The sequence below is a fragment of the Oreochromis aureus genome, linkage group 11 (assembly GCF_013358895.1).
Source record: "Oreochromis aureus strain Israel breed Guangdong linkage group 11, ZZ_aureus, whole genome shotgun sequence".
Classification (NCBI taxonomy): domain Eukaryota; kingdom Metazoa; phylum Chordata; class Actinopteri; order Cichliformes; family Cichlidae; genus Oreochromis; species Oreochromis aureus.
In genome coordinates, this window is record NC_052952.1 from 22,984,644 (window position 1) to 23,006,198 (window position 21,555).

The 21,555-nt window shown below is 39.6% G+C and overlaps 3 protein-coding genes across 5 annotated transcripts; 2 read left to right on the plus strand and 1 right to left on the minus strand.

The window, feature by feature from the left end:
• Window positions 1–211: 211 nt before the first annotated feature.
• wnt4b (wingless-type MMTV integration site family, member 4b) lies at window positions 212–4,630 on the plus strand. 3 transcript variants are annotated; one of them, XM_039619912.1, is made up of 10 exons: window positions 212–291; window positions 391–433; window positions 677–904; window positions 1,243–1,396; window positions 1,500–1,584; window positions 1,703–1,834; window positions 2,128–2,270; window positions 2,362–2,502; window positions 3,595–3,757; window positions 3,853–4,630. In XM_039619912.1, the coding sequence occupies exons 3-10, from the start codon at window positions 816–818 to the stop codon at window positions 4,020–4,022; spliced, it is 1,077 nt and encodes a 358-aa protein (XP_039475846.1). In that variant the 5' UTR covers window positions 212–291; window positions 391–433; window positions 677–815; the 3' UTR covers window positions 4,023–4,630. The 3 variants fall into 3 exon arrangements, with proteins under 3 accessions (XP_039475846.1, XP_031600109.1, XP_039475847.1); XM_031744249.2 differs by lacking the exon at window positions 212–291 and having other exon boundaries at window positions 375–433; XM_039619913.1 differs by lacking the exons at window positions 212–291; window positions 391–433; window positions 677–904 and adding an exon at window positions 908–971.
• Window positions 4,631–6,450: 1,820 nt separating this feature from the next.
• On the minus strand, window positions 6,451–12,593 carry cdc42l (cell division cycle 42, like). Its single transcript, XM_031744281.2, has 6 exons — window positions 12,485–12,593; window positions 10,035–10,139; window positions 9,814–9,886; window positions 9,588–9,697; window positions 7,676–7,873; window positions 6,451–7,554 (listed from the first exon to the last, which is right to left on the minus strand). The coding sequence occupies exons 2-6, from the start codon at window positions 10,137–10,139 to the stop codon at window positions 7,465–7,467; spliced, it is 576 nt and encodes a 191-aa protein (XP_031600141.1). The 5' UTR covers window positions 12,485–12,593; the 3' UTR covers window positions 6,451–7,464.
• A 1,237-nt stretch (window positions 12,594–13,830) lies between these two features.
• On the plus strand, window positions 13,831–21,459 carry mlf2 (myeloid leukemia factor 2). Its single transcript, XM_031744265.2, has 9 exons — window positions 13,831–14,149; window positions 16,679–16,693; window positions 16,783–16,894; window positions 17,001–17,036; window positions 18,521–18,574; window positions 18,689–18,817; window positions 19,050–19,209; window positions 19,410–19,625; window positions 21,008–21,459. The coding sequence occupies exons 1-8, from the start codon at window positions 14,106–14,108 to the stop codon at window positions 19,619–19,621; spliced, it is 762 nt and encodes a 253-aa protein (XP_031600125.1). The 5' UTR covers window positions 13,831–14,105; the 3' UTR covers window positions 19,622–19,625; window positions 21,008–21,459.
• The last annotated feature ends 96 nt before the right edge of the window (window positions 21,460–21,555 follow it).

The following is a 21,555-nucleotide window of genomic DNA, read 5'->3' on the forward strand; positions in this document are numbered from 1 at the left end:
TCTCTCTCCCACCCTCACTCTCTACCTCCTTTATAACCCATCACTCCCAGCTCACTGCCCTCACTCATTCTTGCTTTTTCAACTTGCAATGGACACATTTCTTTTCCCTGGAAAGAACTAACCACAAGATGACACTGTGCTACTCTTTGCCTGACTAATAAAAAGTGACTTTTATTAGTGTTTCTGGATTTTAGGTTGTTGTTTTTGGGGGTGAATTCAATTAATCTGGGACTGAAATCGGACATATGGACGTCTTTTTGTGCATCAAGGATGAGTTTGTGAAACAGTCATGTAAGTATGCTTTTGCTTTTATTGGCAACAATAGAGAGAACCTGAAGAGCAGCTTTGCTGAATAAAATTGTGATTCATTTTGAAATTCTGTCCTCTCAGTAACAAAAAGAAGAATAACTGGCTATCACAGAAATATCAACTGGTAAGAATCAATTTTAAAACTCTTGAAACCTGAAGGAAATTTCACGAGTATAACGCAGTAATTTTGTGGTTTTATCTGCTACAAAATGATGAACTGGATATACAGACTTAACTTCGAACCCCAGTAACTTGCATAAACCTTATCATTAGAAAACTAATAAGGAAGTTATTGTTTACTTGACCAAAATACCATGCAGAGCATCTCTGCATTCATCATTAACCTGCTAACTTGTGATTTCAACAGATATGTGGGGATCATCCCCAGACTCTGGACTTTAAACTTAAACGGCAACAAACACACAGACGGACGGAGCGATCACTTCAGCTGTGGACCCACAGACCCAGCCTGACGCACGGAGACGGACAGAAGGACAGACAGTCTGATGCCAACTGTCTCCACTGTCAATCTCACGGCACCACTCCTCCTCCTGTTGCTATGGGCAACCCACCCCACCATGGCAACCAATTGGCTGTAAGTCTAGTGTGTGAAGGAGGATGAGAAAGAGGGAGTTTGTTTGTCATGCTATAACTTTTAAAAGGTGGTGACATGTCACTAAATCTCTTTCAGTCACTCCCCTCTCTTTCTTTGTCTCGCTCCTGGTGACCTTTTCTCTTTTCTCTCTCTCCCTGCCTTCACTGTGCCCTCCCTGTCTTCTTTGCCTGTTTGTCTCCTTGTTTTCATCCTCTCTATTTGTTACCTCTTCATCTTTCTGTCACTCTTTTAAAGGCCCCAACCTTGTACTTAAATATGCATCTTCCCCCACGTACTTGCTGTGAATCACTCCTCTGTCTTCCATTTTTATGTCCCAGCTCCCTGGCGAGGCTGCCCCGCTCCCGGCCTGTGTCTGGTGCTGCCCCATGTGCACGGCTGAGGGGGCTGACCCCAGGCCAGGTGGGGGTGTGCAGAGCACGGGGGGAGGTCATGGAGTCTGTACGCAAGGCAGCAGAGATGGTCATAGAAGAGGTATGAAGCATAACTTCTGAGTAATTTAAATAACAATCACCATTATCTGTGGCAGAGGTGGAAACTTTTACATCCCTGGTGTGTAACTCGCTGTCCAATTCAGTGCCAGCACCAGTTCAGGAATCGCCGCTGGAATTGTTCCACCACCCCACGTGGGATCAATGTATTTGGCAGAGTGATGAACCAAGGTAGACCCATTACTGGCATGAAGTTAGTGAATTTTCTGAAGAAACCTCGATTCACTGAGCAACATTTATAAATATTCTCTAAAAATAAAGTTGTGTCATGTGTCTGCTGTGGTTTCAGGCACTCGTGAGGCAGCCTTTGTGCACGCTCTGTCCTCAGCAGCTGTGGCGGTTGCGGTGACCCGAGCCTGCACCCGCGGGGAGCTGGAGAGGTGTGGCTGTGACAGGAAGGTCAGGGGGGTCAGCCCGGAGGGTGAGCTTTAAGTCTATTCCATGAAAATATAGTGAGTAAATCCACTCTGACTCACACAGAGCATAGAAAGGCTGCTACAGTGCTGATTGTGGGTCTAAAGTATGTGGCAGTAATGTCAGCTGGTAGTTTCCCATCAGCTGTCACATGTAACACACCTGTGCTGTGAGACTGTAGCAGCTGCCCCCTGCCTCACATGACCCAGATGGGATTTTCCATTTAACATCTAACCTTCTTTGACCTTAAAAAATCACAGTAACACAGATCATCTTAATCTAAGCCTCGTTCCACCACAGGTTTCCAGTGGTCAGGGTGCAGTGACAACCTGTCCTATGGTGTGGCTTTCTCTCAGACATTTGTGGATGAACCGGAGCGAGCCAAGGGGCTGTCAGCAGGCCGGCCGCTCATGAACCTCCACAACAACGAGGCCGGTCGAAAGGTTAGCAACATCACCAATGTCCTTACAGATTTCCAACTCTCTGTGTGAATTTACAGAATTTTTTTGTCCTTTATGATTATCTCCTCCTCAGGCTATCCTTCATAACATGCAGGTTGAGTGTAAATGTCACGGTGTGTCTGGGTCCTGTGAGCTGAGGACCTGCTGGAAGGTCATGCCTCCATTCAGGCGTGTGGGCGTTGTGCTCAAGGAACGTTTTGATGGAGCCACAGAGGTAACAGATGATACCTTCTGCTTGTTTTCTCTTCCCTAGCTTAATGGGTGAGCAGATGTCACATGAGCTGAAGTAAATAATTTATCAGAAAAAAACTACCATTTCCTCTGAAACATCTCGAAATGAACCTGTTATGCTTTTTCAGCTCCATGTTTGTATTTTTGAACCTTGCTACAGTAGTTTTATATGATTCACATTGCAAAATAAATCTTTATTTTTCTTGTTGCTTATTGCAAGCCCTCAGCTCATCAATTCATGAAATATGGGGGCTAAAATCAATTTAACTTCCCTCCTCTTAAATCAGTTTTCTTCTGATTGGCTGCTCCTTGCAAACAGAAGGTTTAAACATCAAGTTGTGGGGCTACTGTCCTCACAGCCAGAGGTGTGTGCCCGGGATTACCATATTAACCTTGTAACACAGGGGTGGGCAATTCCAGGCCCCGAGGGCCGGTGTCCCTGCAGGTTTTAGATCTCACCTTGGGTCAACACACCTGAATCAAATGATTAGTTCGTTACCAGGCCTCTGGAGAACATCAGGACATGTTGAGGAGATAATTTAGCCATTTAAATCAGCTGTGTTGGTTCAAGGACACATGTAAAACCTGCAGGGACACCGGCCCTCGGTGCCCACCCCTGTTGTAACACCAAGTGTCTCACATTTTTCATCATCAGTGTGATTTTTGTCCCCATGAAAACGAAATAAATACCAGCACAATACATTTTTATGCAATAAATCGCCAAAAAAAGAGTATCAAAATGTATCAAATATGTTACAAAAATAAATTATGTGTAAATGAATTAAATTAATATTTATTTCATTTTTTTATTTGTCAGAATGTTCAATAAATACTTCATTTTCAGAAAAATAGAATTTCCGGGTAATTATTTCATAGTTCAGGCTTTAAAGGGTTAAGGATATCATCTTTGAAATCAGAAATAGCCAAGAGAAGGAAAAGCAGTTTAAAATAAGCTGGGAGTGTTGGATCACTTCTTCATTAGCTAACCACATATTTTAAAAACGTTGACCATGTTTAATAAAGTCACCATTATTACAGTAAACATTACTGTATTGTAACGTCACAATCCTCCCAGGTCCGCCTGACACGTATTGGCTCCAGGACGGCCTTGCTCCCCCGAGATTCACAGGTCAAACCCCCTGCTGCCAGAGATCTTGTGTATCTTGCACCCTCCCCAGATTTCTGCCGTCTCGACCCTGAAAATGGTATTCCTGGGACTGCAGGTAGAAGATGTAACGGTAAGATCACCAGAACCACGTCACACGTCAACTTACCACTCATATCAATTTAGAAAGTGATGTTGCAATGTTTTGAAACACCCCCCTCCCCCCAGGAACGTCTCGGCTGGCACCAGATGGTTGCGAGCTGGTGTGTTGCGGGCCAGGCTACAAAGCAGGCCGGGCTGAGGTGGTGCAGCGCTGCTCCTGCAAGTTTTCCTGGTGCTGCTCGGTGCGTTGCCAGCAGTGCAAGAATACGGTCACCATTCACACCTGTAGAGTGTAAGAAGTCCTAACAAGGCCTGACCAAGTGAGCCCAGATCCTAACCAACCACCAGACAGACACCGCTGGACACAACGCGGGTTAACTTTGACACCAAATTATCGTAATTATTGTCCAAAGCAGCCTTTCTTTGTCCACGTTTTCCCTTAGAGAAGTGAAACTGCAGTTTGGTTTGATTGTTTTCTTGTAAAAGCTGCAAAATTAGAACTAATGTAAAGACAAAGCTCCATCAGGAAGTACAAAAAAAGTCTGCTCAGCTTTTAAACTGTTCAAAACATTAAGACAGACAAACTGACAGGCACAGACATGCATACAGGTGTAGGCATGAACACACACAAACACAGCAGTTAATCACACGCTGAACTGACAAAGCTTTTAAAGCAGAGCTTAACCAGAACTAACTCTCAAACACTGAAGATTTCTTTTATGTTGTATTCTGTTGTAGGCTAGCACGTCTTTGGACTTGTACTGTATTTATGTCTTGTTTTTGATTCTGGTTTATTTATTTGTATATCAGAGTCTTTGCTGCACTTACATCTTGTGTTTTTGTCCCTCGTCCTTGTATGAAACTGTTCTGTTTCCTGCACAATCAGTGCGTTTAGGTCTTTTTGAGTTTCTAATAAATAGAGTAGTTTATTAAAAAAAAAATACCTAAGTGTTTCTTTATTGAATGGTACCCTGTGAGATTGTTTGGAACAGAAGTTGTAGTTGCAGGTCCCTGTACATAGGGCTGTTCGATATAACGATATATATCGGATGACGATATAAAAACGTCTATCGTTTCATTTTACGCTATCGTTTGTTTCGTGGTGTCGCAAAATAAACTGTTTACGGCAATATTTTTTCATTATTTTGATGGTCACTGTAGTGGCTATATTAATTTCCTAAAGTTCTCTCTTTCTCTTATATTTAATATAACCACACTACAGACGGACAAGCGCTTGTTTTTATGCGTTGTCGTTAGCAACAACGACGGTAAAACCACCGCATGTCTGCTTGTTTATTTTCCACATAAACCTTTCACAATAAAGCTCAAGATCCTGTTGAGACTTTTCAAAATAAACTGAATCACGTGAAAGATGCAGAGTATTTACGGATGAGAAGCAAAAAAGAGCCGTCAGGTGCTAAAAAATAAACCTTAGACTCAAACGTTAGAACAGGCTTTTCCCCGCAGCACGCCGTGTAATAAATACTCACAAAGAAAACAGCGGCCGTTACAACCTATGTCTAAAACACTGGACTCCAGGTACGCGACGCCCAGCTGGAAACACTTCACGCAAGTCGAGCTGCCCGAGATTCACAGAATTTACAGAAAATGTTACATTTTTGTGATTTATATCGTTATCGGACGATAGATGTCTTAATATCGGGATATGAGATTTTGGTCATATCGCACAGCCCTACCTGTACATGTTTAGTTTTGCATGACTATACCATTGATGGATTTATTATTTAAAACCTACAGTGAAACTCAATCACTGTCAGACTGTCATTGCTAGTAGACTTTGTATAAAAAAAGAGATCTCACTCATTGATTTGTAGAGTCCTTTTACATCATGTGACTCTCAAACCCTGCCCACTTAAAGCAACTTTTCAATCACAAAGCCTCACCCTAAAACATGCGCAGCTTAATCATGTTTTTAATCTAATAGGAGCCATAATTTACACAATAAGCATCATGTTGCTTTCAGCAAGACTTGAAACCAGCGACCGAGTTCATAAACTCATCAGGAAAGTGGTTATTGAGGTCATGTTTTCCTATTGACTTGTAAACAACTGAACTTCTTTTTGCAATCAGAGAAATCACCACCTACCTGGCGTCATGTTAACAATCCTTTAATCCTTATCTGGATTGGCTGGATGGCTCAAGTCCACCAAATCCATTTAAGATGCTTTGTCATTTCGACCTGAAACAGGCCGTTCATACTCGAAAATCCTCCAATGTGGCTGAATTCAAACAATTCTGCTGTGAAGAGTGGGACAATATTCCTCCTCATCAATGTGAAAGACTGATTGCTATATATCAAAAACCCTTGATTACAAGTCTAGCTGCCGAGGGTGACACAACCAGTTACTAGGTTTAGGGGGCAGTTACTTTTTTCAAATAAGACCAGGTAGGTTTGGAGGGATTTTTTTCCACTTCACTGTATGGATGCCTTATGCTTCCTCAACTGTGCATGCTGCAGCTTCTAAGAAGATCCAAAAATAAACAACAAAATGCATAAAATTATGAAGCTCATTGTGCTCTGGTAGAGCAAGTGTGTGTGTACAACAGAGAGAGGGGGAGCATGTGAGAGAAGCATACTCAGGCCCAGATCATTAACACAGTGCGAGTACAGAGGCAAGTGTGACTTGTGTGATTACACCCTTAAACTCTGTAATACTTTCGAATTCAGTCTTTTGCCTTCAAACATACAAAACAATGATTACATTTCATTTGAGCTCAACCATTTTATTAAAAACATCCTGTGATTACAAACACCCAGAAATTTACTAGAAAAAGTTCATCTTCTCAAGAGCCATTAAAAATATTACAACTTGAATCTTCTCATCATTCGCTCAAATGTTGGAGGTCTTGCAATTAAAAAAAAAAAAAAAACCACAAACAAGAAAAAAAAAAAAACAAGTCAAGTTTCAAAATGGGAAAAATAATTAAAAAATGCTAAAACTTTCCCAAAACAGCATTGTGAAATTCTTACAATATACACAAGAAAGAAAACAGAAACTCATAAGTAACCTGGATAAGGGAACTTGGTGAAAACACTTTTCATCCCTGCAAGTCACCACCAGTTAGAAGAAAGTAACCGTTACAGACAACTGCTTTTGTTTGGAGTGACAGCAAATGTTTAGTTTTTTGACATTATTCAATTGAGGAAGGTCGGAAAAGAAAGCAAGTAGAGTACCACTTAACATCAAGTTGCCCCCTTAAACGTACTAATGTTAAATGTAACTGAAGTATTTCCCCTTTTATACTTCCCTATACTGAGTTTAAAGGACCCAGTAGGCCACAGTATGTAAAACACAGGAAGAGGCCAATGTCAAGTTTATAAATGAACATTTCTTTGGGGGAAAAAAAAGAAAAAAAAAAAAGGTGACAGGCAAGGGGGGGCCTGCCCCACCTGAATATTTATAGAGAGAACACTGTGATTTCTAAAGGTTTCAGAAAAGGACACAGGTGGTGCTTAAACTGCATTCACTGCACATCTGATGCTTTTCACCCTCAGCCTTTTTCAGCTTTTATTTTGAAGGCACAATCAGTGTACGTGTGTACCGGAATACATTTCGATGCCACGGTACCGTCCCTTCCCCTTTGGTTTTGTCCTTTGTTTTTTGGAGGGTTTTTTTTGTCAAAATGTTCACTAATCTTTATGCTTTCAATCATCCCGCCTATTTTTTATTTTATTTTACTTTTTGCACCGTTTCGCACCTCGCGGTCAGGACTGTTCTATAGCAGAGCACACCTCTTCTTTGTTTTGGTCTCGGGGGGCTCCAAAGCTGCCAGTATGGCCTCGTCAAACACGTTTTTAAGTCCTCGCTGGTTAAAGAAGAAGAAGAAGAGGAAAAGATGATGTAAGCATAACAGAAGGAAGCATAACTTTCTATTTCAAACAAATCTGTCACGTTGAGTTTTAAATGTGTGGTGAGATTTTACATACCTGTGTGAGGGCAGAGCACTCCACGTATTTAACAGCCTTGAGCTCACGAGCCAGCTTCTCGCCGCTCTCGGGTAATAAAGGGCGCTGTTTGTTCTTTGCCAGCTTCTCCACCGTGTTGCTGTCTTCCCGCAAGTCTACCTGTGTCCCCACTAACAGGAAAGGGGTGCTTGGGCAGTGGTGTGAAATCTCAGGGACCCACTGGATACAGACAAAAAGATAGAAAGTTTATCTTAGATACCAAATGAAATATGCGACTATCAAAAGCTGGTATGCTTTTTCTTTAATCCAAATAGTTTTTCAGATAGTTTCTGATTCATATTTTTTCATTTCATAGAAAATAATGTGAAATAAAATGTCTGGCATGTAAAACGGTGGGATTGTAGAGGAACTGAAGTAGCAGGAGGCTTTTTCTTGTGACATTTATTGAGAATAAGAACAACAATTAAAACAATTACTTAAATTCCAAGCAGTCCAAGCAGAAAGGACATCGGGACTGATCCTGATGTGGAGGTGTAAAAGAACACACCTCCACATCAGGATGATCATAAGAACACAGTGAAAACTTCACTATTTTGAGCAAGTGGCTCTTGAACAATTGTGTGTTAGAAAACTACGGCACTTTCTTCACTCTATTACATACAAAATTATTTAAATATAAGCATTAGGCCAGCTAGAGAAAATGAACAGGGGATCTTTAAAAATAATAAATATTTTTAGGTCTATATGCTTACTGGCCACTTTATTAGATTCACCTTGCTAGTACCTGGTTGGACCCCCTTTTGCATTTGGAACTGCCTCAACTCCACATGCCTCAAACATTCCTCAGAGATTTTAGTTCGTATTGATACAACAGCATCACAGAGTTGCTGCAGTTTTGATGGTTGCACATCCATGATGTGAATCTCCCATTCCACCACATCCCATAGGTGCTCTATTTGAGACCTAGTGGCTGTGGAGCCCATTTGAGTACAGTCTACTCACTCTAGTGTTCAAGAAACCAGTTTGAGATGATTACAGCTTTGTGACATGGCACGTTATCCTGGTGGAGCAGCCATCAGAAGATGGGGACACTGCTTATATAAAGGGATGGAGACTGTGGTGTTTAACGATGCTTGGTTAGTTGGTACTAAAGGCCCCAAAATGTGCCTAGAGAACATCCCTCACTCTGTTATAGCAACAGCCTGAACGACTGATACAAGGCAGGATGGATCCATGCTTCCATGCTGTTTATGCCAAATTCTGACCCTACCATCTGAATGTTGCTGCAGAAATTGAAACTCGTCCAACCAGGCGACGTTTTTCCAACCTTCTGTTGTCCAATTTTGGTGAGCAGACGCAAACTGTAACCTTGGTTTCCTGTTCTTAGCTGACAGGGGTAGCACCCGGTGTGGTTTTCTGCTGCTGCTGCAGCCCATCTGCTTCAAGGTTCAACATGTTGTGCATTCAGAGATGCTCTTCTGTATACCTTAGTTGCAACAAGAGGTTATTTGCGTTCCCGTTGCCTTCCTGTCAGTGTGGTCATTCTCCTGTGACCTCTCGCATCAACACGGCATTTCCCCCCAGAGAACTGCTGCCCATTGAATATTTTCTCTTTTTCAGTCCATTCTCTGTAAACTCTATAGATGGTTGTGTGTGGAAAATCTCAGTAGATTGTTGGTTTCTGAAATGCTCAGACCACGTTTAAAGTCATTTAAATCCTTAACCCCCCCAAGTCTGATGCTCAGTTTCAACTTCAGCAGGTTATCTTGACCATGTCTAAATGCCTAAAGGTACTAAGTTGCTGCAACATGAGTGGTTGATTATAGTTAAAACAAAGTGGCCAGTGAGTGTAAGTCTGCCAACACATGAGACACATTTAACAAAAAAATAGTCAACATCTCTGTTCCCAAAACAGTGAGATTTCAAAACTGACCTTCTCTTTGACATTTTCATACGATGAGGGTGAGACAACAGAGAAACATACAAGGAACACATCTGTCTGTGGGTAACTGAGAGGACGCAGCCTGTCATAATCCTCCTGACCTGAGAGCAGCAATCAAAAGAGAAGCAGAACAAGGACATTTTTTTTCAAATTTTTTTAGATTGACAGAAATGAGAGAGAAAAAGTGAAACTGAGAGACTTTCAAAGACCAGCTTACCAGCTGTGTCAAAAAGGCCGAGCGTATACGGCTCTCCGCCGATCATCACTGTCACAGCATAATTGTCAAAAACCTTTGAAAACACAAAAAAGAAGTAAGCAAAAAAGGGCGGCGTCTGGTAGTGCAGCATTATAACCATGAATAATATAAGAAAACAGAAGTTTTATAAGTGAGCGTGTTTACAACAATATGGCTCGGTCTTTCTTAAATCCTCCTCCTACCGTAGGCACATATTCTGAGGGGAACTTGTTGGTTGTATAGGAGATCAGTAAGCATGTCTTTCCTACAGCCCCGTCTCCTACTACTACACATTTTATCGTCTGCATCTACAAAGAAAAACAGAAAGTAGGAAACATGATAAGATGTTTGCCAGAAACAGTACACCAGACAGCTAGCCAGACTCTTAGAGAGGAAGTAATACACAAGCACTCAGTACTGTCTCTAGAATCATGCATGGGTTCACATACAGGCAGTGAAACAACATGGAAACAAACACACAAGCACTAACTGTGACAGACTCACAGAGACATGCGATGCATCTAACCAGCACATCTAAGCCTGGAATTAATATTTATATTCACTACTGAATAATCTGCACATTATTTTGAAGATTAATCAATTATTGGTCAGTACAATATGAAAGGTCAAACAATTATAAACTTACAGACTGCATCCTCAGCAGAGGCCAGTGTCCTACTTTGCAATTTGAAAGAAAACTATTTAAAACTTTATGTTTTTCTGTCGATATTTTCCTGGAATTTGGCCTGGTGGAATTTGCACCCTCTTGCTGTCTGACAGAAAAGCAGAATGCAGCAATCACAAACCCTTCCTCCACCTTGGGTGGGGGTGCAAAACTGAAACCAGCAAACGCCTGACATGCCTTTCTGAGACGAAAGACATGTCAGGCAGTGGTTGAAAATAAAAAAATAATATATGGAAAGACTGACCATTCATCTGATCTATAATGAATTTGTCTCTAATCTTGCAACTGCAATGATTTATAGTGTAGATGTGGGAATAGACTGCATATAAAGATTTTATAACTTTATATATGAAGTAATTATCTGCATTCAGCATCACAGGATTTTAGACATAAGACATGCAAATACTCGAAAATAAAGTACTTTAACAAATAAAAACTGAAAGTTTTAAATAGCTCAACCTCTGTAACTCTGACAGTAAAATGCTTACACATTACATATTGCAACAGCAGCATTTCAATGGGCATTTTCATAGTTTTGATCCATTAAGCTCACACTGCTAACATATTTTGTCCTAAGATGAGCGATAACATTAAAGCTGGGGCAGGGTATGTCTTTTTAGGACTAGTGGACAAAAAAGTATCCATAATAGAATTTCAGCATCTTGTAATTCAAATGGCCTGAGCCAGAACTAGACCCTTGTGCTGATGCTGGGCTTTGTGCTCAGGCTTTTGAAAATCCAATCATAGATCTATTTGGACAGGCTCAGGTGAGTCATATAAAGTAGCATAAAGGGCAAAAAAGTCCACACAGGTACTAAGCTGTAGTGTTGCAATGGATTAAACATAAAACTTTCACATCAAAGGGAACAAAGTTTGAATCCTGTGTGAAGGTAATTCTTAGTATTAACTTATTTTTAGCTCAAATAAACTATTTGCATATTTAAACAGTGCCTGCTCACAGATTTCTTGGCGCCACACCTTCCTACAGTACATGTTAACTATTAAATTCATCCCACTTATTTAAAAGTCAAAAAAACAAACAGATACATTTGCCATATGATGAACAATGCTAAAAAAAAAAAATGAAGAAAAAAATGTATTCCATCAAATAGGCTCTGATCAGATCAGATGAGACAAGATAAACTATTTATCCCCAAAACTGAGAAAATTGTTTGGCACAATCAAAACACCCTAAGTAAATACGTAGAATAAACAAATGACAAACGATTTTGCAAAGTTAAAAACTACTTTGAAATAAAAATGAATGCAAAATTAGTCCAAATGAAACAAAAACATGAAGGATACGGCTGTATATAGATAGGTGTGAGTTCAAGCAGCGTGCATACCGTTTGGAGGTACTCCTACTCGGCTTGTTATTACATGTGCAAGCGAAAAATTAATGACAGTGAATAGCTTCCGCATAAGCTGCATAGCGAGGATGTTAAAGGAAAATGCCGCCTATTAGCAAAATGACATTTAGAAGCGGATACTGCAAACACTTCCGCTAAATAAGCACTTCATCTGTTAATCTGTTATCTGAAAGTTTAACACCTGCAAATGAGACGTTTTAGCCAACATATAGAAAAATAATAATCATTTAAGGCTGAGTCTGACTAAATAAATTAAATCAGATTTGTGAACAGTGGACAGGCAGCGTGAAAATACTGTCACTGTTAGATTTCTTATTTAATTACAATGTACAGCGGGATGTAAATCGATCAAAATCAAAGTAATCACACTACCAAAGCTGACAAACAATCGTGACAGCTTCATTAAAGAAATGTTTGTCCGCTCTGAATTAAGCCTGATCGGTAGAAAACTTTAACCACCCCGCAGATTTAAAACACCTAGAAACAAACGTTTCATTTCTGTTAGACTGGACATTGTTAGAGGGACTCTCCTGCATGTGTCGCTTACTCTAATTAGCCACAAATAGTAGTTTTAAGCAGTTTTTGTAACTCTACTCACCGTTTTTCTTCACACAGGTTAGGCGTTGGTTACATCCGGGTTTGATGGCTGAATTACTTTGTGCGCAGGCGCATAGCAAACCGGGACCCAGTCCCGATTGTAGAATCGATACAAAAGAAAGAGCGTCGCCTGCTGCCCAAACTGCAACACGTTTCTGCTTTTGTCACATGGCAAAACAGCACATAAGGCATAAACAGTGTTTATGCAAATCAAATGAGCTTGACAGTGAATATTTTGTATGACCATCTTTATTATCCAACAAACCTGAACTGTCTTAGGCAAGCTTTCTAGTAAGAGCTTTAAATAGTCTCCAGAAATAGCTCTTCAGGCTTTTTTGAAGGTCAGTCAAAGCTTTCTCTTCCCTAACAACAGCTTCTTGACAGCCATCCTTCCACTGAGGCCATTTCTGATGAGGCTTCAGTGAACAGTAGATGAATCACATGAAGGGCCAGATGCATCCCTTCAGCTGGATTCCCCCCCGCCCCCCCTATTTTTTAAGGAGATGATTTTCAGATTTTTTCAGTTTCCTCAATTTTGTAAAGAACCTACAGCATACCATGCCAAGATCTAGATGCCAAGTTTGCACCTAATAGTTAGACAGTGAGTCCTTCCCGTTACTCATCCAGTCTAAGGAAGCATTGGTTGAAGGGTTTGTGTACTTATTGATTTCTTTTTAGGTAATTGTGAATTTGATTGTATATAATATGGTTTTAACTAAGGACATAAAGTCTGTCAGTAAAGACTGATTGATTGATTGTAGATTCAGCTAAAGAAATGGGAGCAAACTATATGTTTTGTAACATGGGGCTAGTAACAAAGTACCTAAACATACAATTTTAAAATGGTTCTTTGCTAAGTTGTTTGTTGTGTGTATACCTAGGACTTGTTCCTTCCTTGAGTTAGTTGCTCCTTTTTTGCCCCTGATTTATAGATCAGTGTTAATTGGTTTCGCAAATGAAAAGAAATGTTTAGGTACAAGAAATTGACTGCGAATTAGTAGGAAACCGATGTTTACAGAAAAACTTCAGAAAGACTGGAAAACTAAAAAGATAAGATAAGACTTTATTTATCCCAGAGTAGGAAAATTCTTTTAAATTGTAAGTTAAACACAACGAAGAAGCAGTCAATAAAATATAAAACAACAAAAATATCTTAATAAAGTATAAAACTAGAATAAAATAAAGTAAACAGATTAAATTCAAATAATAATATATTGAAATGCATGCGTATCAGTTACCTGTAAACACTCCTAATCTGCAGAAAAAGTGCCAAAAATTGCCCTAGAAGCCTTTCCGGAAATGTGTTATTGTGAAAATATGCTAACAGGAAGTTAGCTTTGTTAGCTTTGATGCTAGCTTGATAGCAGCGTTGCTTCCCTTTGTCAGAGGACTGACTTCCGTTTTTGTGTTTTCTCCAGGTTTCTGGAAATCGCTGTTTATTGAGACGCTACGATTTCTGCCACCTTGTTAAGCAGTAGTAATTGTGCGTGGTTTTTGAGAGGGAGCTGGTAAAAGATCCCCAACTTCAGCTTAAATCGAGTTTGAGTTCATTTGCTATCAGCCTTTAAAAACTGTTTACCTTGCTAGCTGGCTCGAATCAGCCAGCTGAGAAATCACCTAGCATGTTTCGGTTCTTGAGTGACGTTGATGAAGATCCCTACATGATGTAAGTACTGACATTTCACACTTTTTTCTTTTGACACTGGTGTCTTTGTGTTCTATAAGTGATTGGTAGCTATATTGTGGATTGCTAAGTTTTAAAAATTTCCACTGTCCCTTGTAGCAGGTACCCTCCGTTACTCCTGCCAGCTGTGGGGGCCTACACTGGTCCACCATATTGGATAGACAATAACAAAAAGGTGTTAGCGTTCAACAGTATTTAGTTATAACCAGCCGGACACTACATTTAGCAGTCAATTGCTCTCATTGGATTTCCACTGTTTCTTTAGAAATCTCTTGTTTTTTAGGTTTAAAAGTGCTCACTTTTGTAGTCTGTCAGGTTTACATTAGCGCATTTCCCGTTGGCAAATGGATGAAAAAAATCCCTAATCTCGCTGCCCTCAGTAAATACAGCATATATGCATTTTTTTGTTTTTATTTCAGACAAAAAATCTAAATAACAGGTGCAAGTAAATCTTCTATTTTGGCTCATCTCGCACAAACAAACTAATTTTTTTAATAAAGGCGCGCCGCTTGATCAATTATGGAGTATAACCACGATTTTATTTTCTGCTTGTCTCTCTGCTCCTCTATCAGGAAAAATAAGTAAATAAACACACATACCTCTGAAAAAAATATTCAACCCCCGCCACACACACACACATTCAAGTCTGAGGCTATGTTTGAATGTTAATATTTTTAAAAACTATCAAAGGTAAAAGCCTGAAATTTCGACTGTTCTCTTGCTTGGGATCTGTTACTTGGAACATTAAAAAAACGTCTGAGTATTGGCTTGTTAAAATTTAATTATGACAAAAAAAATAAGATGTCCTATGAATTCTGATATTTGAACACACATAAATAAACTTAAAAACATCACATTGCAAAAGACTGCTAGTGACAATTTCTGAATGGCATATATTTGTACTTTACAATAATGCAAAATAAATCAAATTCTTATTTGCAAAAATGAAAAATAGCTATTTTTTTCATTTAACTTTTCATACAGGTTTTTATCAAAAATGACAACGTGTACCACAAAAACAAAAATATCAGTGTAGTCTAACCCAAATAGTACATAATTCTAGATTTTCCAGATGGTACTCTAATTATAACTGAGAAATCATTTTGAATAAATATGTATGCATATTCTTTTTGCATTCATATCGTTCTCAAGACCTACTGTCTTGCCAGTATTGCATTTTTACATAAGTGCATTTTTCCCTCAGGCAAATGGATGGAAATGGGAAAAAAATGCATAATATTTTGCTCTTTTAATAAATGCAGTGTAAAAGCATTTTTATAATGGAAATTAAAAACAAAAAAACAAAAACACCTTTGCAGGTGGAAATAAACTTTCTGTATTGACTCATAGGCCTTTTATTAATAAAGATGCAATGATTGCATCACAGCTCTTCATCACACTTATTTTCCATTTAACAGATAAACATCAGCTTTCTGTTAAAACCACAGCACAATCTAACAACACAGATGCACAAAATGCAAATTTCAGTATTTGATTTGGGTCTTGATGTTATACGAGTCAATGTTTGGTCTGCCTCCAGGCTTACTGGATGTTTATTAAACTAATTCATTGGCAGTTGTTTTTGTCCTTCAATATCTTTTTTCTTCTTCTTCTTTTTTTAATCATTTGGTCTATTAAATTTTAAGTTGGCAAACACACTTTAAAGGAGCAACCAGACAGACACCAATTTTCAGCAACAATGCAGCCATAATCACAGAAAAATAACTAAATTAAGGGGCTTAAAGCAAGAACGGACAACATGAAGTGGGGAATCATTTTGGACGACTATTCGTTAACAACCAAACATCAAGGTGTGTCCTCACTTTAAAGCTGGTTGCTAGTGGGTATTCCAGGGTCTGGTTGTCGAGGTAACCCACTAAAGTACCCTGCGATAATATCAATCATTGGTATCCTGTGCTCTCATTGGAAGTCTCTCAAATCACTCACCTGAAAGTTGAGAAAAGTTTGTTTCTTCCCACTTCATGCTGCCAAAGTTGTTGCTCGAAGAAAAAAGGTTAAAAAATTTTTAAAAAGAAAGAAAAAGAAAAAACAGTAGCAAAATTTCATTCACTGGTCACTGGTTGGAAAATCACTTTAGCTACAAAACGATGTGCAACAGAGGGGTCTTTTTCTGTGTGGACGGGGCTTTAGCTTCTGAAGCTTTATGTGTCAGCTGATCGACTTAATTGTTGAAACAATATTCAGATTATGAAAATAATGAAAACAAAGGTCGCTGATAGCCTGGTTAATAAAGCAGGGTGCATGAGAGAAGAGTTCGCTCTGTGAATTTTTTTTTTTTTTTTTTTTTTTACATGTATACAAAATACACTATAATAGATTTTCTTTCATTACTGGCTTTTCTTGTACTAAACCCCCTACTGAAGAAAATAATAAAGCAAAATAATGGATGGCTAAACTGGGCTCACAAACCCAGTGGAACCTGAAACACTTTGTTGGAGTATTTGCCTTGTACTTGAAAATTTACAGTTTTCCTCCTTGTGTCGTTTTCAGTTTACCTTCACCTATGTGAGTACAGTTCACACAGCTACACTCAGTTGATTCATACATGTCAAATCGAACACAAAAGTCTGATAAATGTTTTTTATTTCTTCCAGGGATCCGTTTGCAGCTCACAGGCAGCAGATGAGGAGTCTATTTGGACCATTTGGCATGGAGCCTTTCCCTCTTGCGCCTCAGATGCAGCCACACCGTGCATCACGCAGACAGGTAACAGACTCTGTGCTGATAGATACTTTGTATGAATTTTGTATTTCCAGATTAGCTTTTTGTTTAGTGCCTTTTTTAAAATTTAAGGTGTGTATTTGTCTTTTAGGCTGGCCCACTGGCTCCTTTTGGCATGATGGGAATGGTTAGTAACACCTTCTGTGACCTCCTTTTACAACTGCAAACACGGTGCATGGTGACTTAATTTTCATTAAAGGAATTATAGAACTCTTAATTCTGTCACCAGCCTCATGATGATATTCTGACTGACGATTGATAGGCTCCAGTGTAATTATATTAGACTTCTTATTAGGTAAGACTGAGGTTTACATCCCCAAAACTCTGTAGCCCTGAACATTTCAAGGTATTGCACAACGTAGGTGGTGCAAAGTTTATGTGATGTCTGATTGCATTGATTTGCTCGGATATGAAAAAATAGCAGCAGTAATAATGGTTAATAAAAGCTAATGAGTGGGCATCGAGTGCCCTGCTTCCTGTACCCTCTCATCAGGCAGCTCCTTCGCCAAGTATGTTCTCTCTAGAGAGAACACACCACAAATCATCTCCTGCTGTGTCTGAACTTACTTTTTCTGAATTTTTACAGAGTGTCAGTGTGAAACCATCTCAATATGGCAAAGCAAAATCTCTCAATAAAGTAAAAAAATATGCAAGGAAGGAGCTCGGTTAAATGTAGAAAAGTAAAAAGTCAATCTGAATAAAAATGCAACAAAATAAATAAATGCACATTACCCAGATCTGTTATTACCTTAAAAGAATCTTAAATCTTAAAAGAATGACTGCTGATTTAAAATAATAAAATAATTTTTGTCATTTATTAAATGGATTTTATGATTATGGTGGTTCAGCGGTTATCGCTGCTGCCATACATCAATAAGTCACCAAGTTTAATCCTGCTGGCCATCTTTCTGTGTTGAGTTTGCATGTTCTCCTTAGCCTGGGTGCCCCAGCTTCTTCACACAGTCCACAGACATTCGTGTCAGGTTAATTGGTGACATTAAATTAACCAAGGGTGTGAATAGTTATTTGTTTATCTTTGTTTGGCCTGTGCAGGGTGTATTTCATCTCCTCCCCAATGTCATCTGGGATGGTTCAGCATCTACAATCCTGAATTAAATAAAGGGTTAAAAAATTAAAGGGGTTGCTCAAAGAATGTTTTCTCCTACAAAACTTAACACTTTTGGGCGTTTTCCAACAACAGGAACTGCCGTCATAGAACATCTTTCAGTCTGTTTTTAGGATAGAAGTGCATACTCTAGGTTAGATATCTGAGTGGCCCAGTTAATTGGTTAATCTTGAAAACAAAAAAAAAACGTCTACCAGTCAGAAACAGGAAGAAGAGGAGCTATCAACACTGTAAAATTCAACAGTATTGGTGGACACAACAGTGTCCACTGTTGTTATTGTCAAAGGGTTCTAGACCACAGTGGAAAACAGAGGCTGAAAGGGCTGTTTATGGGGCTGTGCAGCAGCTCATGGCTGCCATGAGCTCCTGCACTGGAAAAGTGGTTAATGACACCTGTGCACTCAACACACAATGTATGCTGCTTTTCTGCCTGTGGTTAGGGATTACTCAAATGAGAAATGTAAAGATCCTCTTATTGCTTGCAGGGTGGAGGGTTCATGGATATGTTTGGCATGATGGGAGAAATGATGGGAAACGTGGTGAGTTGTTTTTCTTTCCAAATAAACAGAAAGGGATTACTGTCGTAAATGAAATGTGTGTCTCACCAGTTCTCCATCATTTCTATTTACTTTCCATTATTTTTCTTCTTCCAGGACAGAATGTCTGGTTCGCCAAACTGTCAGACGTTTTCCTCCTCAACAGTGATCTCATATTCGTCAACAGACCCAGGGGCTCCTAAAGTTTATCAGCAGACCAGTGCAACAAGGACAGGCCCAGGGGGGGTAGGAATAACTCATATTAGTTCAAATATTATATATACGAAGTTGTGGTCAGAGCCATGTAAGTAGACCTGCTTACTGGCTGGTGCCTAATTAGTCTGCTGGCCTCATTAACACCAGTAAGTGTAGTGACTGTAAATAGATTATGTACAGTATAAATATCAGAGATGAACTTAAGTTCATTCCTTCCTGCCTGATTTTGTAATCTGAGGTTTTTTGGGTTTTTTTCCCCCAGATCCGTGAGACGCGGCAGTCGGTGAGGGACAGCGAGAGCGGCCTGGAGGGTCTTGCCATTGGCCACCACATTGGAGACCGTGCACACATAATGGCGCGTTCACGAAATCGCCGCACTGGAGACTGTGAAGAACGGCAAGACTACATTAACCTGGATGAGAGTGAGTCGACCCTGATTACAAAACTAATATTAGCTCAGGCTTCACCTACTATTCAAGCCAATTGGAATTGAATTTTAAAAAGGGGCAAAGGAGATGAATGAGGATTGTTTGGAATTGTGACTTTGATGGTCTCACTTCACATACGTGTGATTTATTTTTTGTGTCTTTTTGGCTCTTAACCCGGTGTTTGTTCCCGCTAGGTGAGGGTCCAGCATTTGACGAGGAGTGGAGAAGAGAAGCAGGAAGATACGCTCCCCCGAATGCTCGTGGGCTGGACTACGCCCGGGATCGGCGAGGAGGCGGCCAGCAGCTCGCTCTTACCGCTCCTCCCAGTTCAACGTCTCCACCAGGTCATCGGCACGAGTCCCCCAGACACCGTCAGCCCCACACCCGCCCACGTTACGACTGGTGAGAAGGTAAGAGAGATGTCAGAGATCATTGTGCCACTATTATTATAATTGTTGTAGTCTGTTGTGAGCTCATTAATTTCTGAACGTGTGTTATCAGACACAAAGTTAAATGGCCATATTTTACTCTTATAAATACTTCTGGCAGTATATTGGTTTGCACAGTATGTTTGCTGATGAGTTACAAGAAATTATAAATGCTTAAAGTTGTCACTGCTTTTTGATTTGCTTTTTTTCATTTGTACCTTGAATGCTAGGAGATTAAACAATGCCAGCCATTTTCCCTACATAGTTCTACAGAATGGTTTACTGCCCTTGTTTTAGCACTTTTCTGAGACTGCTCTTCACACATGAGTACCTGCTGCAGTATCCTCCTGAACAATAGGTGCCATTACTCAGAGAAAACCTCCACATTACTCTTAGTATAGGAAGTGAAGAAGTGAGAGGTTTTTTTCCAAAGTCTTTTTTTATTTTTCCAGAAAGTCTCCCTCTGTATAACCTTTGAATCTCGGAGCTTCTGTGTTCATACATCATTAAAATGGCAGGGGCACCAGTTTAGCTCACTGGGATGAGCGGGTGACCATATGCCGCATCGCAGAGAGTGGCTGGCCTCACTGGCTTCCAGTAAAGTTCAGAGTTCATTTAGAAATATTAATTATAACATATAAAACCTTATATGGCCAGGCTCCTGTGTATATAGAAGAGCTTCTGTAACCTTATAACAACACTCGGCCTGTCCGATCTATCTGATCATGTCTCATAATTTAATCGACTTAATTTCAGCAATACCCAAATAAACATTCTTACCTTTAAAAAATAAATTAAAAATCAGGTTGTTTTCTTCTCTGTTTACTGTTTGCACCTCCAGCGTACCCTGATCATTTTATTCTAGGAATCTTTTAGGTCCTTTAGGCTAATGCACAGCAGCCACAGCAGATACGATGTTTTCTATTACAAAATCCCAGCACTGTGTTGGGGTCTCAGTGCTGTGCAAAGGTGTGAGCAAGCCTATTAGTGCTTGTGGACCATAGATCACGTCTCAGATTTAAATGTTTTAACCCACAATTTCTGCAGCATACTAACGTAGGTTTTGGTGGGTATGCTGATTCCTCTTAGTCTTTTGACTTTTAGTGAAATAGAGGTTTGAACGAGATCATCAGAACATTCACAAATTTCCCTCCAAAAAGTATTAATTCACTTAGTTTCACTTCATATTTTTCTCCTGGCCCCCCTTGCACTGACTTTGTGGCCCACAGAGAACCACTGAACCAATGAATCTGCAGTTGTCAGATTAAAACATTAGACTCACTCATCCATATGTTAAACATCTCCTTTGTCTTTTATTAGATTATCTCATGCACTTTTTTGGCATTGTGTGTCTGTCCCTCCAGGTGTTCTGTATAACAATGCGACCAGATTGAAGGAGTTGAGGATTTCCCCGATGCTGTGAACCACGATGAGGACGGGAAGTTGATGCCCGCCATAAATGTTTGATATGACTGGACTGTCTTTACATGAACAACATATTATACACACACACGCACACACAATGGTTAGAGTTTAAATTCTTTACTCTTACACACACAGACACACACTTACAAACGCCCCTGTGTAAACATGGGTATAACTACACTCACTTAATGTATAAATATATATAAACACTCATTCTCTAAACTTGACATGTGTCTTTGCCCACTGCACTAAAGTGCTACAGTATACAGTACATCTGCTGTACAATCCATTTTATGTTTGTGAAGACACTCGTGTGTCGGTGAATTGAATTGTATACTGATAACTAATTAATGTAATAAATAAAAAGTTCATTAAACATTGTTAGATAATTGCGAAGTGTGCCTCTGTTCTGATGTTTTGGGGTTGCATGTCTTAAATTATGGAGTGTTGTTTAAAGAGTTTTCCGATTCTGTATTTTTCCTTTTGT

Excerpts from the sequence above, each read along its gene's own strand:
- cdc42l (XM_031744281.2), bottom strand. The coding sequence starts at position 10,139 with ATGCAGACGATAAAATGTGTAGTAGTAGGAGACGGGGCTGTAGGAAAG. Across the intron at positions 7,874-9,587 it reads ATGAAAATGTCAAAGAGAAG|TGGGTCCCTGAGATTTCACA; the intron begins GTCAGTTTTGAA and ends GTCTGTATCCAG. Across the intron at positions 7,555-7,675 it reads AGTGCTCTGCCCTCACACAG|CGAGGACTTAAAAACGTGTT; the intron begins GTATGTAAAATC and ends TTCTTTAACCAG.
- wnt4b (XM_039619912.1), top strand. The coding sequence starts at position 816 with ATGCCAACTGTCTCCACTGTCAATCTCACGGCACCACTCCTCCTCCTG. Across the intron at positions 905-1,242 it reads ACCATGGCAACCAATTGGCT|CTCCCTGGCGAGGCTGCCCC; the intron begins GTAAGTCTAGTG and ends TTTATGTCCCAG. Across the intron at positions 1,585-1,702 it reads TGGCAGAGTGATGAACCAAG|GCACTCGTGAGGCAGCCTTT; the intron begins GTAGACCCATTA and ends CTGTGGTTTCAG.
- mlf2 (XM_031744265.2), top strand. The coding sequence starts at position 14,106 with ATGTTTCGGTTCTTGAGTGACGTTGATGAAGATCCCTACATGAT. Across the intron at positions 17,037-18,520 it reads CTTTTGGCATGATGGGAATG|GGTGGAGGGTTCATGGATAT; the intron begins GTTAGTAACACC and ends TATTGCTTGCAG. Across the intron at positions 18,818-19,049 it reads CAAGGACAGGCCCAGGGGGG|ATCCGTGAGACGCGGCAGTC; the intron begins GTAGGAATAACT and ends TTTTTCCCCCAG.